The 15,591-nt window shown below is 67.0% G+C and overlaps 1 protein-coding gene across 3 annotated transcripts in view; it reads left to right on the forward strand.

The window, feature by feature from the left end:
• The window catches only part of MTA1 (metastasis associated 1), a 32,371-nt gene extending 18,614 nt beyond the window's left edge, over positions 1-13,757 (forward strand). For 2 of the 3 annotated variants that reach the window (XM_045799319.2, XM_087856309.1), the window contains exons 4-21: positions 321-371; positions 547-673; positions 742-805; positions 2,217-2,334; positions 4,741-4,843; positions 5,435-5,534; positions 5,910-6,098; positions 7,156-7,230; positions 7,319-7,377; positions 7,689-7,804; positions 8,061-8,212; positions 8,305-8,494; positions 8,647-8,736; positions 9,753-9,905; positions 10,055-10,090; positions 12,667-12,698; positions 12,889-13,040; positions 13,123-13,757. In XM_045799319.2, coding sequence (XP_045655275.1) covers positions 321-371; positions 547-673; positions 742-805; positions 2,217-2,334; positions 4,741-4,843; positions 5,435-5,534; positions 5,910-6,098; positions 7,156-7,230; positions 7,319-7,377; positions 7,689-7,804; positions 8,061-8,212; positions 8,305-8,494; positions 8,647-8,736; positions 9,753-9,905; positions 10,055-10,090; positions 12,667-12,698; positions 12,889-13,040; positions 13,123-13,273 — 1,958 coding nt within the window. In that variant the 3' untranslated portion in view covers positions 13,274-13,757. Of the gene's footprint in view, positions 1-320; positions 372-546; positions 674-741; positions 806-2,216; positions 2,335-4,740; positions 4,844-5,434; positions 5,535-5,909; positions 6,099-7,155; positions 7,231-7,318; positions 7,378-7,688; positions 7,805-8,060; positions 8,213-8,304; positions 8,495-8,646; positions 8,737-9,752; positions 9,906-10,054; positions 10,091-11,776; positions 11,789-12,666; positions 12,699-12,888; positions 13,041-13,122 lie in introns of all 3 variants that reach the window. The other variant, XM_045799318.2, reaches the window with a different exon arrangement.
• The last annotated feature ends 1,834 nt before the right edge of the window (positions 13,758-15,591 follow it).

The following is a 15,591-nucleotide window of genomic DNA, read 5'->3' on the forward strand; positions in this document are numbered from 1 at the left end:
AGGGTGGCCCAGGTGCTGCAGGCCCGTGAGGTGGCCGACCCCTGCATGCCCCTGGCATGGCCCCCCCCGCCCCCCGCACCACCCCAGACCTCCCGGGTGCTCCGGCGTCCCCACCCCGGAGGTGTGGCTGAGGCCCCGGGCGGCACTGCTCACCTGACCTGGGCCTGTCCCTTGCCCTTTGCCCCCTCTGAGGCCCTCGGAGCCCGTGTCCACCCGCCCTCCCTGCGTCCTGTCCTCACGGCCCACGGGCGGCCAGGTGGGCGGGCAGGCACTGCTCCGTCGCTCACCTGCGGCTGGGGCGCTGTCTGTCTGTTGTGTAGCGCTGTCCGTCTGCTACAAGACCGGACCAGGGGCCGACAACGGCGAGGAAGGTAAGAGACGCTCGCTGCAGAGGACCCTCGCATGCCGCTGGGTGGGCGGCAGCCCCTGACCCGGGTCCCCGGGGCTGCTGCTCGGAGGAGGCCCTGCCCGCCCGTGCGGTGCTGGGGTGAGTGGACGCGCGGGCAGGCCAGCCCCGCCGCAGGCTCACGGCCCCCTCCCCCCCAGGAGAGGTGGAGGAGGAGATGGAGAACCCCGAGATGGTGGACCTGCCCGAGAAGCTGAAGCACCAGCTCCGGCACCGGGAGCTGTTCCTCTCGCGGCAGCTGGAGTCGCTGCCCGCCACGCACATCAGGTAGCCAGCGGCCTGGAGGGTGCGCGGGGGCCTCCCTGCTCCGCTGACGGTGCGCCCCCCTCTTGCAGAGGGAAGTGCAGCGTCACCCTGCTCAACGAGACGGAGTCCCTCAAGTCCTACCTGGAGCGTGAGGTGAGGCCAGCTGCATGGTCCCCGGGGCCGTCCCCACCCCGCGGCTGGGCGCTGGGCGCTTTGCTTGGCTTCCCGGGTGGCGTCTGCATCCCTGGAGGACCAGCAGGGGCACGGCCTGGAGGCATCCTGACGGCCCGCGCTGGTCGCCACCTCGAAGCCGCGCTGTGCTGAGCCTCAGCCGTGTTGGCCGCACAACGGGAAGGGTTTCTGTTTCTGTAAAACCAAAAACATCAGGGTCGTGAGGGGCTTGGGGCCATGGAGCAAGAGTGGGGACCTTGTGCATTTGTAGGATGCTACCCACCGAGGCCATCCCCCAGTTGTGACAACCGAAAATGTCTCCAGACAGCGCATGTGTCCCTGGGGAATGGCATGACCTGGGCAGAACGTGCACTGAGGTCATGGAGAAACGGCCCGTGGGGGGCCAGATGGGGTCTGGAGGGGCGGGGGCACGCTGGCGACGAGAGGGGCAGGGGAGGGGCGAGTGGCCCGAGGTGGCATGCTTGTTCTCAGCCACAGCCCCTCCCAGCGTGCAGAGCCTGGTGCATTGCAGGGGCCCGGACTGCGGACGTGAGCAGAATGGCCACGAGGACAGCCCGTGGTGCAGCCGTGCGCAGGCCTGACTCAGAGTCGGGAGTCCGGGAAGCCGCCCGGACGGGGATGAGCCCACAGTCCTGCAGAGCAGGCAGGGAGATGTTTGGAGAAGGCGCTGGACGGCGGAGGGTGGGAGGGAGCGTGGCGGGGGTGCCGCCTGTCTTTCCGAGGGGGCCCGTGCTCGTGGAGCCCCGCAGGACACGCTGTAGGGACTGAGCGCGACGGCCCGCCGTGATACGTGACGGCGTAAGGGCGGCACGCGTGTGTCCCGAGGGCGAGGGCCTGGCTCTTCTTGCCGGTGTCCGCTCACCTGCTGAGGAAGCACATTGTTGGAAGGGAAGAAGCAGGCGGCTGAGCAGTGGTGAAGACGCCATGAATTGTGTCTGCGCCCAGCCTCCGGGGGGTCGGGGAGTGGAGCGGGGTCCAGGGAGCATCAAGGGGTGAGCTGGCCCCCAGGCGCCCTAACCCCACATGCTGGCCGGCCAGGCCTCCACGCACGGCCTAGGTCAGCACGCTTGCTGTTGGGAGACAACCCAGGCAGCTCGACGCGGGTCCTGAGAAACTTGGCCGCGAGTCAGGACGCAAGGAGCTGGGGTCAGAAGGGCTGGTTGTGCCAGCTCCGAGGAAGGCGGCCTGGGCGTCGAGTCCAGAACGTTCTGTGGCCCCACGTGTTCGTCTGCTGGGGCAGCAGCGCAGTGCCCGGGGTCCCTGCCACAGCCGCTCCTGTGTGGGGCCGCTCGGAGGACTCCCCGTGCCCGGGGCGGGCTCCAGGCCAGGCTCGGGGCGCCCTGCTGATGCCGTCTCGTGTGCTGTCTTTCAGGATTTCTTCTTCTATTCTCTAGTCTACGACCCCCAGCAGAAGACCCTGCTGGCTGATAAGGGAGAGATCCGTGTGGGAAATCGGTACCAGGCGGACATCACTGACCTGCTGAAGGAAGGTAGGGCACAGGGCGGTGGGCAGGGCGGCCGCGGGCGAGGAGGGCGAGGTTCCTTCAGGGGGCTCTTTTAAGCTTGTTCTCCGAAAAATCTTCTTTGAATGAGTGTGCCTGTGTGGGCTGCTTGTGCCAGTGGGCAGTGCCGTCTGCGACCCGTCATGGCTCGCGGTGTCTCGCAGCAGGTGGAGGTGGCGGGCGGGACGGGGCTGTCAGCGGCTCAGTCACTGAGAAGGGGAGCCTGCGCTGGGGCAGCTGCCCTGCCCCCCTCCCCCCCCGCCCCCCTGTGTGCTCCCGTCGCCCGTCCCGCCCCTGCTTCTCTTTCTGCTGAAAGTCGCCAGCTGTGGCGTAGGGCCCGCCGCTCGCCAGGCGGCTGTGATGATCTTTTGTGGGTTTCCATCACTTGAGCTGCTCCTTCTATGGAGACGGCCCAGCCTCCATCCCGCGTCCTCTGCTTCTCTCGGCACCCCGGTGTCGCATCTCTGCTCCAGGCCCCGCCGGGGTCTCTGGGCCTGGCAGTCTTTCGGCCCCTCGGCCAGTCCCTTGGCGACGGAGTGCGTGTGGCCAGCATGTGCCCGCGCTCTGTCGGGCCGGCCAGATGGAGGTCCTGGGGCTCCTTTCCTCCTACCCGATCTCTGCCATCACCTGCTATTCTCTGAGGACACTCTCTTAGTGTCCATGTTCCTCTCCCATGGCCTCCGGCTCTCCTCCACGGATATGATGACCTGTTTCTCTGAGACTGATCTTGTTTTTTTTTTAAATGTCTGGCGTTGGCTTGCACGTGTGTGCCCCCCACATACGTACCTACGTGACACCACGTCTACACGTGCGAGTCGCACACTGGTCTCCTCTTCTCCTTGATTGGTTTTTTGTTGGGGGGGTCCTGCCGGTTGGAGGTGAGGAGGGGTGTGGGGGGAAGCCATGCCAGGAGGCACACAGGTTCCCTCTGCCCTGCGTCCCACCTTCTGGCCCTTGGCCGCGTCTGGGGGTTTCCCTGAGCACTGCGCCCCACCTCCTACCTGCCCATCCTGGCCCGTCACTTGCCTCGCGACGGTCCCCTCCCCTTGCTGTGCGCACAGCTGGTGTTTGGGTCCACGTGGACTTCAGGGCCTCTGCTGGCCTCCTGATGACAGCAGGTCTGCGGGCGGGTCTGGTGACGACCAAAGGAGGACGTGGAGTGGCTTGAATGTCAGAGGGCCTCAGTTTCCCCGGCAGGGACCTGGGTGCCAGGCTCTAAGGGCTGCCTCGGGGATGTGGGGCCTGGGCCTGGGTCCACCGAGCTCCTGGGTGCTGCCGAGAGGGGGTCTCCACGGGCCCTGGAGCCAGGACCCTCCCAGGGAATGAAATTGCACCGTCACCTTTAATGCCTTGGAAACGCTCAAGGGTGCAGAGTGACGGCCGGCAGAGGCTTAGCTCGGGGTGGCCCTCGACCCTCGATGCCAGGAGCCGTGGGACCCCGGTGAGGGGTCTCGGCACACAGCTCCCCCGGGAAGGACACCACCTACGACACCAGGCACATCCCACCCATACTCAGCCTGCAGCTCGCGGTGGCCCCCAAAACCCCGGCCTGCACCCGGGAGGGGTGTTCAGATCCTTGCCCTGGATCCGTCACGCACCCCTGCAGTGGGGGGCCTTCCTGCCACGACCCCAGATGGGCCCACGAGGCCTGACCCTCCCTGAGGCAAGGGAGTGCGTGTTTCCCTGGCGACTTTGAGCCCGGCTCGAGCCATCTGCTCACACAGGCTCCACGGTGGGCTCGCGGGGCCCTGACGCAGGTGGGACACACCCGTGAAGGTCCCTGTCCTTGGTCTGGAGTTCGCTGCCCCCGCAAGCAAGGGGCGCCGAGTGGATTGTTGGCACATGTGCGGCCTGTGAGCCTGAGCTGGTTGTGGCCGTGGCCTTTCTCGCTCACGCGGGCTGGCCGCGCTGGGGCGCCAACTCTCCCCAGGTGTCTTCTGCACCGTCCGTGCTGGTCTCTGCCAGTGAGCTTCCTTCTTCAGAAGCCGTCGGGCCCGCCGGATTGTGGGGCGGGGGGCCTTCCTGGAAAGAGGATACACTGAAACGTGGCCTGTCTGGCACCGTGAGGGGCACTTGGGTGGCAGACGTCCGCGCTGGACGCGGCCACGTTGGCGTCCCGTGTCCTGGTCGTTGGGCGCACTGCTGCCGAGGCTGTAGGACCTCCGCCCCTGTTGTCGCACCTGGCTGCTCTAGCCCCCAGTGGGCGGGGCCTCGGCGGGCCGCGTGTGGAGCGCAGAATATCGTCGCGTGCCGGGCATGCCTGGAACTGCGCGTGTGGCCTCGGGCCGGTCCCCCAGGGCCCCTGGAGGCAGGCAGACCCTTGGCTCTCACAGGCCTTGCTGCAAGCCTCGGGGCCTTAGGGTCTTGCTGGCATCACCGTTCCGTTTCTTGTAGGTGAGGAGGATGGCCGAGACCAGTCCAGACTGGAGACCAAGGTGTGGGAGGCACACAACCCTCTCATAGACAAGCAGATCGACCAGTTCCTGGTGGTGGCCCGGTGAGTTCTGGGCACCAGGGGCGGCAGGGGTGCTGCCTGGACCCCGGGCCTGTGTGCCTACCCACATCGCTCAGGGCCAGCCAGCGGCAGGGGCCGAGCAGCCAGGCACAGACGGGGCTGCTCCCCAGGACCCGAGGACTGGGCAGAAGTGCACGCTCATCTCTGGACAGTGGACAGGCTGTGGGCTGTTCCCCTGCAGACAGCTGGGGGGTAGCTGAGAAGGGAGGACGTGGCTCCTAAGGCCCCAGGGCCTGAGGGCCACGAGGGAGGCAGTGCTCTGAGGAGGACACCACCGCCCACCCCCTACCCCCATGGAGCCCTGGGGCTGGGCCAGTCGGAGGGGAGTCCCTGTGAGGGTGCAAGGGGCCCCCGTGCACTCAGTTGGACCCTGAGCCTTCGCTGTGGAGGGGTGGAGGGGGAGCCCTGCCACGAGCTCAGGAAGCTGAGCCGTGGGCGGTGGCTGCCAGTGGCATGCTCTGTCCCTGGGGCCTCCCAGCCCACCGTGTCCTCCTGTCTTGCTGTGCTCTGGGGTGGGCTGGGGCACCTCTGTGCATCGGGCTCCGGTGGTCAGTGTCTCCCCGCTGCCCCCAGCTCCGTGGGCACCTTTGCGCGAGCCCTGGACTGTAGCAGCTCCGTCCGGCAGCCCAGCCTGCACATGAGTGCCGCAGCCGCCTCCCGGGACATCACCTTGGTGAGTGGGCCATATGCCGGGCATCGGCACAGGTGGGGACCCCGTCTGGTGCCGGTGGGGCCCATGGTGGCCCTTATGCTCTCAGGCCCTGGCGGGGCCTGCTGTGTCTGGGCTGCCCCATCCCTGCCCCGTGCAGGGCCCCTTGCTCCCTCGGGTCACCACACTAGCCGGGAGAAGCAGGGACGGGATGGCAGTGACGAAGCAGGTCGACCGCCCACGTTTCCTGGCTCCACGCAGCTGGGATGAGTCCGCCCCCTGCCTTCCAGGAGAGCCCAGCAGGCTCGTCCCGGGAGCAAGCCCACCTCCATCTCCCGGGACTGTCCTCCTCTCCTCTCGGGTGGGTGGGCCTGGGTGACCCCGTGTGTCCCGCCACAGTTCCACGCCATGGACACGCTGCACAAAAGCGTATACGACGTCGCCAAGGCCATCTCGGCGCTGGTGCCACAGGGCGGGCCCGTGCTGTGCAGGGACGAGATGGAGGAGTGGTCGGCCTCTGAGGCCAGCCTTTTCGAGGAGGCCCTGGAGAAGTACGGGAAAGACTTCACAGACATTCAGCAAGACTTCGTGAGTGCCACAGGGTGGGCGCGGGACCCCCTCCCCAGGGCCGCCGTGTGTCAGCGCACCTGCGTCTGTTTGCAGCTCCCAGCGGCCCGGGCCCAGGTCAGGGGTCACTGCCGGGCGCCACCAGCGTCCTCCCGGCTTGTTGGAGTTCATTGGTTCTATTTACCCCACTGAGCCTCTCCTTATGTGTCCTGTTCTGCGTCCCTTGAGGGTGTCCACCCCCTTCCCCGCCCCTGCCTGGGGGCATGTGGGATTTACAGCCGGGGCAGGGCCCGTGCCCTCGCGCACCCCTCCCTGCGCCCCGCTGAACCACACCTGCGCTCAGCTGAGCGGAGAGCCGCCTCCACAGTGAACCTTGCGGGGAGCGCGTCTGTCAGAGGGGGCAGGGCGGAGACGGGACTCGGCGGGACAGCCGGTGTCTGATTAGGAGCGCCACAGGTCATGGGCGGGCACCTGACAAGCCCCCAGAGGGCAGAAGGGACCCGCCAAAGGTAGAGAGACCGGCCTGCAGGGGGCAGAGCAGGGAGCCCCTGACCTCACTTGCCCTGAGTCTGACGTAGGGGTCACTTGCTGACGTCCCAGACACAGCGAGTGAGACCTTCCCAGAGAAGAGCAGCAGCTAGGAGTTGGGGCCACAGGTAACACGTGGCCAGACACACGCGGAGGCCGTGGGGCTGGGACCCCACGGGAGCACGCGGCCGCCTCAGCAGCTGGTCCAGTGGACAGAGTATAGATGCTGTCTGAATCCCTGGCGCAAGGAGGCAGTTTTCTGAGTTATGTCCACACCACGCACACGCTTCCTCCGTGTTGAGAGGACGCTGGTTCCGTAGGCAGAGCAGGAAGGGCTGGCGGGAACCCCTCCACCCGCAGGGTGAGCCGGCGCCTGAAACAATGGCGTGAACAGAACTCAAGGGGAGAGCGCGATCGGGCACTTGCTGTCCGCGGGAGGGGTACCGCCAGGCAGGGCTCGGAGGGGGCATCGGGGCATCGCCGCGGCGGGGGAAGGGTCCTTGCTCGGGGAGGGCCCCCCGCTGCCTGACAGGCGGCCCCCCTCGCGCAGCTGCCCTGGAAGTCCCTCACCAGCATCATCGAGTACTACTACATGTGGAAGACCACCGACAGATACGTGCAGCAGGTGAGCGCCCCGCCCCTGTGCGCGGACACCGCCCCCGCGGCAGCCCTTCCCCCGCCCCGGGCCCTTGACCTCTGTCTCCTGTTTCCAGAAACGCTTGAAAGCAGCGGAAGCGGAGAGCAAGTTGAAGCAAGTGTATATTCCGAACTAGTAAGTGCATCCCCGCGTGCCCTCGCTGCCCCTGGGGACCGTGGGCGGGGTGGGCGGGCAGCGGCCCTCCGTTGGTACAGGCGTCAGGACTCAAGCCCACCTGAGCCAAGCACTGCTCTGCCAGCCAGAGCTGGGGTGTAGACTGGGGCCCGAAGCGTGCCGCAGTAGCGTCCGGGACTGCAGGGGAGAGAGCCGGCGCGCCCGCCCCGCGTGGACGGGGCTGCCGGTGCCCGAGCGCCTGGCCTTCCTGGGAGCTGCACACCAGCGGCCTGGCGCTCCCGTGACGTCCTCCCTCTCTCCCTCACCCTAAGTAACAAGCCAAATCCGAACCAGATCAGCGTCAATAACGTCAAGGCAGGCGTGGTGAATGGCGCGGGGGCGCCAGGCCAGAGCCCTGGGGCCGGCCGAGCCTGCGAGAGCTGTTACAGTAAGTGCCCGCCGCCCAGCATCGGGGCCCACCCGCAGCGCTGGGCGCCCTGCACCGTCGATGGGTCCTGGCACCAGGGTGGGGGGAGGCGGGGGGGCGGGGGGGCGCTCCCTCCCCGGGAAATCCCTCCTCGCGGGTCTGCGGGTGCCTGGGCCCGGCGGGGCGGCTCAGTGGGCGGGGGGCGACACTGTGTAATCTCTCTGCCGTCACTGGTTCTGCTTAAGGACCCGTCTATTTCCAACTTTGTTGTCCGTAGCCGCCCAGTCTTACCAGTGGTATTCTTGGGGTCCCCCTAACATGCAGTGTCGCCTCTGCGCATCTTGCTGGACATATTGGAAGAAATATGGTGGCTTGAAAATGCCAACCCGGTTAGATGGAGAGAGGCCAGGACCAAACCGCAGTAACATGGTAAGTGGGCACCCCTCCCCGCCCCCACGCGTGGCTGGGCACCCGGCCCGCGGTCATGGCGCTGTGTCGGGGCGGCGCGCCCCCTTCCGCAGAGCCCCCACGGCATCCCAGCCCGGAGCAGCGGGAGTCCCAAGTTTGCCATGAAGACGAGACAGGCCTTCTACCTGCACACCACCAAGCTCACGCGCATCGCCCGGCGCCTGTGCCGAGAGATCCTGCGCCCATGGCACGCGGCCCGCCACCCCTACATGCCCATCAACAGCGCGGCCATCAAGGCTGAGTGTGAGTGTCGGCCCCCCGCCCCCAGCCCCAGGCTGTGTCGCTGCAGGAGGGGCTCACCTGTGCGGTGGGGGGAGGGCCCTCGGGGGTGGGGGTGCTGCACCTGTGGGGGTGCTGGCCCCGGCTCCCCTTACGCGTGCGGGCTCCTCCTACAGGCACGGCCCGGCTGCCCGAAGCCTCCCAGAGCCCGCTGGTGCTGAAGCAGGCCGTGCGGAAGCCCCTGGAAGCCGTGCTGCGGTATCTCGGTGAGCCTGTCCCACCCCAGCACCATGTGACGGTGTGCTCGTGGGCGCCCGCAAGAGGGGGCGCCACCCTCCATGCTGCCACCACGCGCGAGCGTGCCCACAGCCGTGCCTGCTGCTCCGGCCCCTGGCCTGCCCCTCTGTGGTACCTTGCCCCGTGCTGGGCCTGAGCTGCCGTGGTCCCTGTCTCCCCACCCCCATCCTGCTGCTTCTGTATTGCTGTAGCCTGGGGGCGGGCCTGGGGGCGCTCAGGGGCTTCAGGGTTTGGGTTGGAGGTAACCAGGACGGGTGTCCTGGCAGGCACCTGCGGGATGCTTCTTCACCCCAGCCCCACGGGAAGGCCAGTTGCCCCGTGAGCGGCACGCACACCTGCCACCCCTTGGCTCAGCTTTGCCCACCGCTCAGCCAGCCACCGGCAGCTAGGGCAGCAGGGAGCAGGGCTGGCCCCTTTGCTGGGCTCAGGGCGGGATCGTGAGTCAGGCCCTCCCAGCATGGAGGTGACTGACCTTCTGCGAAGGACATTCCAGAGCCATGAGCTAAGTGTGTTCCGTGTGGACGCAAGTGGATTTGGCGTCATCGGATGTCTAGGGCCTGGGTCGTGGGGCTGGGCCTCGCCCCATCCTGAGAGCCACCAAGGGCTGGGGAGCCTTGGCGGGTAGGAGCCTGAGCCTGCCGTGGCCCAGCCCTTCGTGGGGCGTATCCTTGGCTGGGCGTGCCTGGCTGTTAATTCATCGTCTGGCCAGGGGCCAGCCCCCTGCCATCAGCCCCGGTGGCCTGGACCTAGACACCCTGATGGGTCTGCTTGTGCACGGGCCTGTGTCTGGAGCCCGCGAGGTGCTGGCGGGCGCCCAGTGATCTGTGGGGCCGGCCCCACCTGGCTCTTCCCTGCTCCCGGGACGCCCTGACGGGCGGGCCTGGTAGGCTCTGCCCCCCGTGGGCCCTCAGCCACGGTGGGCCTGGGGGGCTGCTGCTGCTCTTGCCTTCCCACACAGCGTGCGCCTGCTGTGTTCTCCCAACAGAGACCCATCCCCGCCCCCCCAAGCCCGACCCCGTGAAGAGCGTGTCCGGCGTGCTCGGCGGCCTGACCCCTGCCAAGTCGGCCCCTGTCATCAACAATGGCTCCCCCACCATCCTGGGCAAGAGGAGCTATGAACAGCACAACGGGGTGGACGGTGAGTCTCTGGTGGGGCGGCCAGGTGGGGCCTCCACGCTCAGCCGGCGGGGCCTGCTGGTCCTGGCGTGCCCGGCCCCGTCCCTGCCTGGCCCACGCCTGCTGACCGTGTTCTCTCTCCCTCTCTCCCCCGTCGCCGGGCGCTGGCAGGCAACATGAAGAAGCGCCTCTTGATGCCCAGTAGGGGTAAGGCCTGGGGCGGCCGCGGCGTGGGCGCCGTGCGAGCGCCGTGCGGTGCCTGTGTGTGCTGTGCTCCTGCGTGCATGACGCACGGCGGGCGGCTCAGGGCTCGCCCATGGGGCAGTCCACGCGGGCCGGGCCACACCCCGCTTCCCCGCGCTCCCCCCCTTTCCCGTGTCACTGGGCAGAGGACCAAGGGCTGCCTCGCAGGCCCCCAAATGCCGAGTCCTTCCTTGGGGCCTCTGGCTCACGGGTTGTCCCCTCCTTCCCGGCCCAGTGCCCGGTCAGTGGACTGTCCTCGCTCGTGCAGCCCTGGCGCCCCCGCCGCCTGCCTGTACTGTCCGCCATCGCGCTGTGACTGCCCGCATGCCGTCAGCCTCCGCTCACGTGGCTGCCCGTGCTGTGCCGACAGCCCTCTCGTGCGCCCTGCCCGGTGGGGGGGGGGGGGGCTTGGGGACCCTGGCCTCCCCGGTGGGGGCAGATAGGACCAAGCTGAGGGCGTGGTTGGCACCTCTGGGGGAGGCATTCAAGGCCCAAGTGAATGTCCAGGCCAGGGCCTCGCAGGGAGGCGCACGAAGGGTTGGGGTTCCAGGGGAAGGGGACTGAGGCTGGCCGAGGGGACACGGGAAGCGGGTGCTTTGACCCTGCTGCCATCAAGTGCCCAGGTTGTCAGCATGTTGGGAGTGGGGCTCTTCGTCGTCCAGGCCTGTCCACAGTTGCCCCCCAGTGGCTCAAGGCCTTGCTTTGCCCTCTTGGCTGGGCGAGGGGCATCCCTGGGCTCTGAGGCTGCTCCAGAGTGAGGTGCTAGGGGAGGGGTGGCCGTGGTGGCAGTGAGGGGCCTGTGGGTCCCGGAGGCGCTGGCTCCCCCAGGGTCAGCCCGCGGCAGGATCCATGCGGGAGGGAGAGAGAGGGGAAGCAGGCCGGAAGGAAGGACGACGGGGGAGATGCACGCAGAGCCCCTGGTGACGGGAGGCTCAGGGTCATGTGTGGGCACTCTGACACCATGGGCCAGCAAGCATGAATGTGCCCAGAGTCCCCTGCCCCCAAGGTGGTGGGCCAGGCACCAGGGACCTGCGAGACGGCACCGGCCATCCAGCCTGGCCTTGCCGCTGGGTGCTGCCCTGGGGCTGCCTCCGTGCCCTGTGTCAGCAGCGGGGGCTGGCATGCTCGCCCGCCCTGTGCTACAGACTCCTCAGGCACCACCTGATCGCATCCCACAGAAGTGGAGCCCGGTGCTGGTCAGCAGCTCTCTGTGGGCTTGGGGCTTGTTTTGTAAAAAGCCATTAGCCAGTGCCGTGGATAAGGTTAATTTACTTGTATTCTTCAGTTTATCCAAATCGGTAGCTGCTGTGTCTCCTTAAGTCTCAGAGGTGGGTCCCAAGGGCATCACTGGTGGGCGACCCCCCAGGAGCACTGGGGGCCACACACACAAGCTCTGCAAGGAGGCTACAGCTGGCCCCCTGAGACAGCACGGGGCAGCCTGGGCCTGGGGGCATTGCCAGACTGCTGGGCAGGCATGAGTCGAGCTCTGGGCCAGGGCCTGGATCCCGGCACCCTTGGCCTTAACTCACTAACCTAGCCCCCCAGGCACGTCTGCTCCTCACCCACCTTCCTCGGCCTGTGGCCGTGCACGTGCTCACTGTCTAACACTGACCGTCTGTTTTCTTCCTTCTGCACCCATCACTCTGATAGGCACTTACCTGGGTAAGTAGCACCGGGCCTGGGGCTGCCGGCCAGGTGCAGGGCCCCTCCCTCCGCCCTGCCCAGGGGTTCCCCCGGCTAGGAGGTGGTTTGCTGGGGGGAGGGCTGGACAGCTGCTCCTCGAGAGACAGTCCTCGGTCAAGAAGTATATCTGGGAAGAGCTAATTGTGGGAGGCCTCTGGCAGGACAAGCACACATGCTCACATGTGATCACACGTGTGCACACCCATGCGTGCACGCTCACTGGCACAGGTGGAGCAGGGGAGGCAGCGGCGGCCCTGGGGTCACCTGGCTGGGGTCTGGGGGCGTGGGGACCATGACCCAGGACGGTGTCTTCTCGGTCCGAGGCACTGCAGCTCCAGACCCCAGCCCGCAGGGTGGGAGCTCCATCCGCTCGTGCAGGGCAGCTGGCCCCAGGGTCAGTGAGGGATGCTTGGAGCCCCTTGGGAAGCAGCCCGGCGCGGCCTGGCCTCCTGGGGCCTGTGCAGCGCTGCCTGAAGAGGGGCCGCCTTGCAGAGGGCCTTCTGGTACCACCGTGTTTATGGCCGGGCTCGGCGTTGCTTGGCTACTGTGTAAACCGGGCTTCATCTGTCTCAGCCCCGTCGGGCAGGCAGCCTGCGTGTCAGGGAGCGGGCTGTCACACCCGAGACTCCTGGCCTTCTGCCTCGAGCCCAAGACGGTACCTCTCCTACTGGCCAGGCCAGAGGTGGTCCTCAGGGCCCCCGGCAGCTGTGGGATCGCCTGGGGGCTGCTTGGGCTGGGCCGGGACTGGGGGAGGCCGAGGCACCCCTGTCCTCCAGGCCCCCCAGGGCACAGGCTGTGGCTCCAGGTTTCCTGCCCTTTGGCGGCCGGGCCTCACGTTCTGTTCTTGCCCTTGTCAGGTCTGGCGAACCACGGACAGACCAGGCACATGGTAAGAGGGCGAGCTAGCGGGACCTCTCCCCACACGTGTGCCCAGGACGGGCGGTCACGCACGGCTCCCTTGGCGGCTGGGGTGGAGGCCGGGCCCGTGTGCCTCCTGCCGTGTTTTGGAGTACAGCCTGGGGTGAAGGGTGCAGCGCGCAGTCCCCGGGGTGCCCCCCTCACGCCGCCCCTTGCCACAGGGACCAAGCCGGAACCTTCTGCTCAATGGGAAGTCCTACCCCACCAAAGTGCGCCTGATCCGCGGGGGCTCCCTGCCCCCCGTCAAGCGACGGAGGATGAACTGGATCGACGCCCCCGACGACGTGTTCTACATGGCCACCGACGAGACCAGGTGGGGGCCTCCCCGAGGCCGCGGGCGAGCAGGGGGGCGGCCGCCGCAGCCGCGTCACCCGTGGGCCCCGCTCTGTCCACAGGAAAATCCGCAAGCTGCTATCGTCCTCGGAGACCAAGCGCGCTGCCCGCAGGCCCTACAAGCCCATCGCCCTGCGCCAGAGCCAAGCCCTGCCGCTGCGGCCGCCCCCGCCGGCCCCCGTCAACGACGAGCCCATCGTCATCGAGGACTAGGCGCCCCGCTGCCCCGCGAGGCCACTCCGACCACAGCCCGCGTCCCCGCCCGCCGCCTGCCCGCCCGCCGCCCGGTTTTGGTAGTGCCCCCCTCCCCCCACTGCAGAGAAGCTGCTCCTTCAGGACACCTGGGGAAGAAGTACTTTAACTTATTCCCAGAAGGCCGAGGAGTCGTTTTTAGCTTTGTGTTTACTTTTTGGCCGGAGCGGAGCTGAGGAGCCGTCCTGTGTGCCTGCAGTGCGCTGCGGGCCTCGCGGGCCGGCCGCAAGTGTTGTTGTGTTCTGTTGAAGGTGCCATTTTAAATTTTATTTTTATTACTTTTTTTGTAGATGAACTTAAGCTCTGTAACTTACATCTGGAACGTTAGGATCGGCTCGGCCAGCGGCTGGCCGAGCTGCCTGGTGGGGTTGGCCCCTGGTCTTTTCAAGTAATTTTCATATTAAAAAAAACAAAGAAAAAAAAACTCATAAAAAGAAAAAACCAACGAGCCCTTCCCGTGTCTTCTGTGTCCCGTCCTGTCCCCCCCCTTACCCGGGGCCTGCAGGCCCGTGTGCCAGGCAGGGGGAACCCCGTGAGCACCAGCTGACCTGTGGCTCTCCTGGCCTCCAGGCTGGGCTGGGGTTTCTGTCATTCCCCTGCCTCTGCCCCACACACCTGCCTTGTGCGGAGCCTGGCCCAAGGATCCCCTCTCTCACAGAGCACAGGGCCGGCCAGAGCTCAGGCCCCTCCCGAGGTAGAGCCAAGGCCCCCCGTGTCTGGCTGAGACGGGGGTGGCCTGGATGTGGCCTGGGACCCAGACTGGCAGGTGCCTAGCTCCCTGTGGCCACATGGCTCCCCTCCAACCAGGGCAGCCAGCATAGCTGGGGTCAGGCCGGCCCACCACCCTGCTCCTGGCAGAGCCCTGCCCCAGCTGTCCGAGGGTTCCTGCCCAGAGCCACAGGGCCAGCCCCCAGCAGGTGTGGGGTTTCCTAAGTGAGAATTTGCTCAGATTTCAGCAACTACGTTGTTCTCAGAAATTCTACCTCCAGCCATCCTTCCGCACCCACCCTTGCAGGCCAGCAAGACAGGTGCAAGCTGTCTAGCCCCCGAAGAGAGGGGTGGGGGGGGAAGCCTCGCAGTCTGTGCAGTCTGTGCCACCCCAGCCGGCCTGGAGAAGGGTGAGCCGGGCCCTCCTGGGGTGGGGCTCCCTCTTCCTGCCCTCCCCAGTCCCACTGTGGTGTGTGCACATCTCAGCCAGGGGGATTAAAATAGAAACTACTTCTGCTTCCTCGCAGGAGACAGATACGGGAGTCCTGGCCTCCCACCTCCATCCTGTGATGGGGCCCTGTAAGGTGACAGGCCAGGGTGTTGAAGTGGCCCCTCCCACCCGACTGTCCTCTGGAGTCCTGGTGCCCCCTCCCTGCCCTGAGACGGAGTTTCGCGGAGGAGCCTTTTCCCAGCCTGGGGGTCTGAGAAGGGGGCAAGGATCTCTTCCCTCCTCCTCAGACCCAGGGGATTTCAGGTACAAGAGTCATCCCCAGAAGGGGCAAACCTCCAAACATCCCCCCCCCCCCCCGCGCTGTGCAGGGGTCCCTGCCGCAGAGCCAAGAACCCCCCTGTGTGCTCTTTACCAGCCAGGACACCATGCCACCAAGGCCCCAGGGGAGGGCCCTGCCCCCACACCTGGCTGGCTAGCTGGCCCTGCCATCTCCCTGCCCTGTCCCTGCCCCCGCCTGTATCCCTCTGTGGTTTCAGAGGTGGACACTGCCATTCAGTGTCCATTGATCCAGAAGAGTCGTCACATTAGGGACCTGTCCCCCATTCTGCCCAGGGGTGCCTGGCCCATGCCAAGGCCTTCCCTTTGCTCTGCCCCATCACTGTCCCGGCAGGACTGGGCCCTGGGCCCCTCCCACACATAACCTCCTTACAGAAGATACCTGATGCCCAGCCTCAGCAGGCAGTGGGCTGCAAAGGTGTGACCTGTGGGGAGCCCCAGCACTGGCCACCCTGCCAGGAAAAAGGACTGCTGAGGCCTCCCCACCCCCATCTCCTGGCTTGCCTGGCAAGGGGCCAGAGTCAGGGTGCGGACGGGAGGGGGGCCGGTCAGGCTGGTCAGTCAGGCTGCAGGGGGGACCACATGTTTCTGTGCTGTTGTCCTCACAGGAGTAGCAGTGGCGTGAGGGTGTGAGTGCAGGGAGGGGGGTGGCCAGGGAGCTGGGCCAAGGAGGGGCTGTGGTGAAAGTTTGGGTTCTGGAGGTCTGTGGGACCGTGACTCTCTCACTCTTCCAGTGCGGAAATACAGCTGGTCCCAGGGGCCTGGCCGGTGCACGGGGCAGAGG

The sequence above is a fragment of the Ursus americanus genome, chromosome 26 (assembly GCF_024610735.1).
Source record: "Ursus americanus isolate L20-20 chromosome 26, mUrsAme1.1.p, whole genome shotgun sequence".
In the NCBI taxonomy this organism is placed as follows: Eukaryota; Metazoa; Chordata; class Mammalia; order Carnivora; family Ursidae; genus Ursus; species Ursus americanus.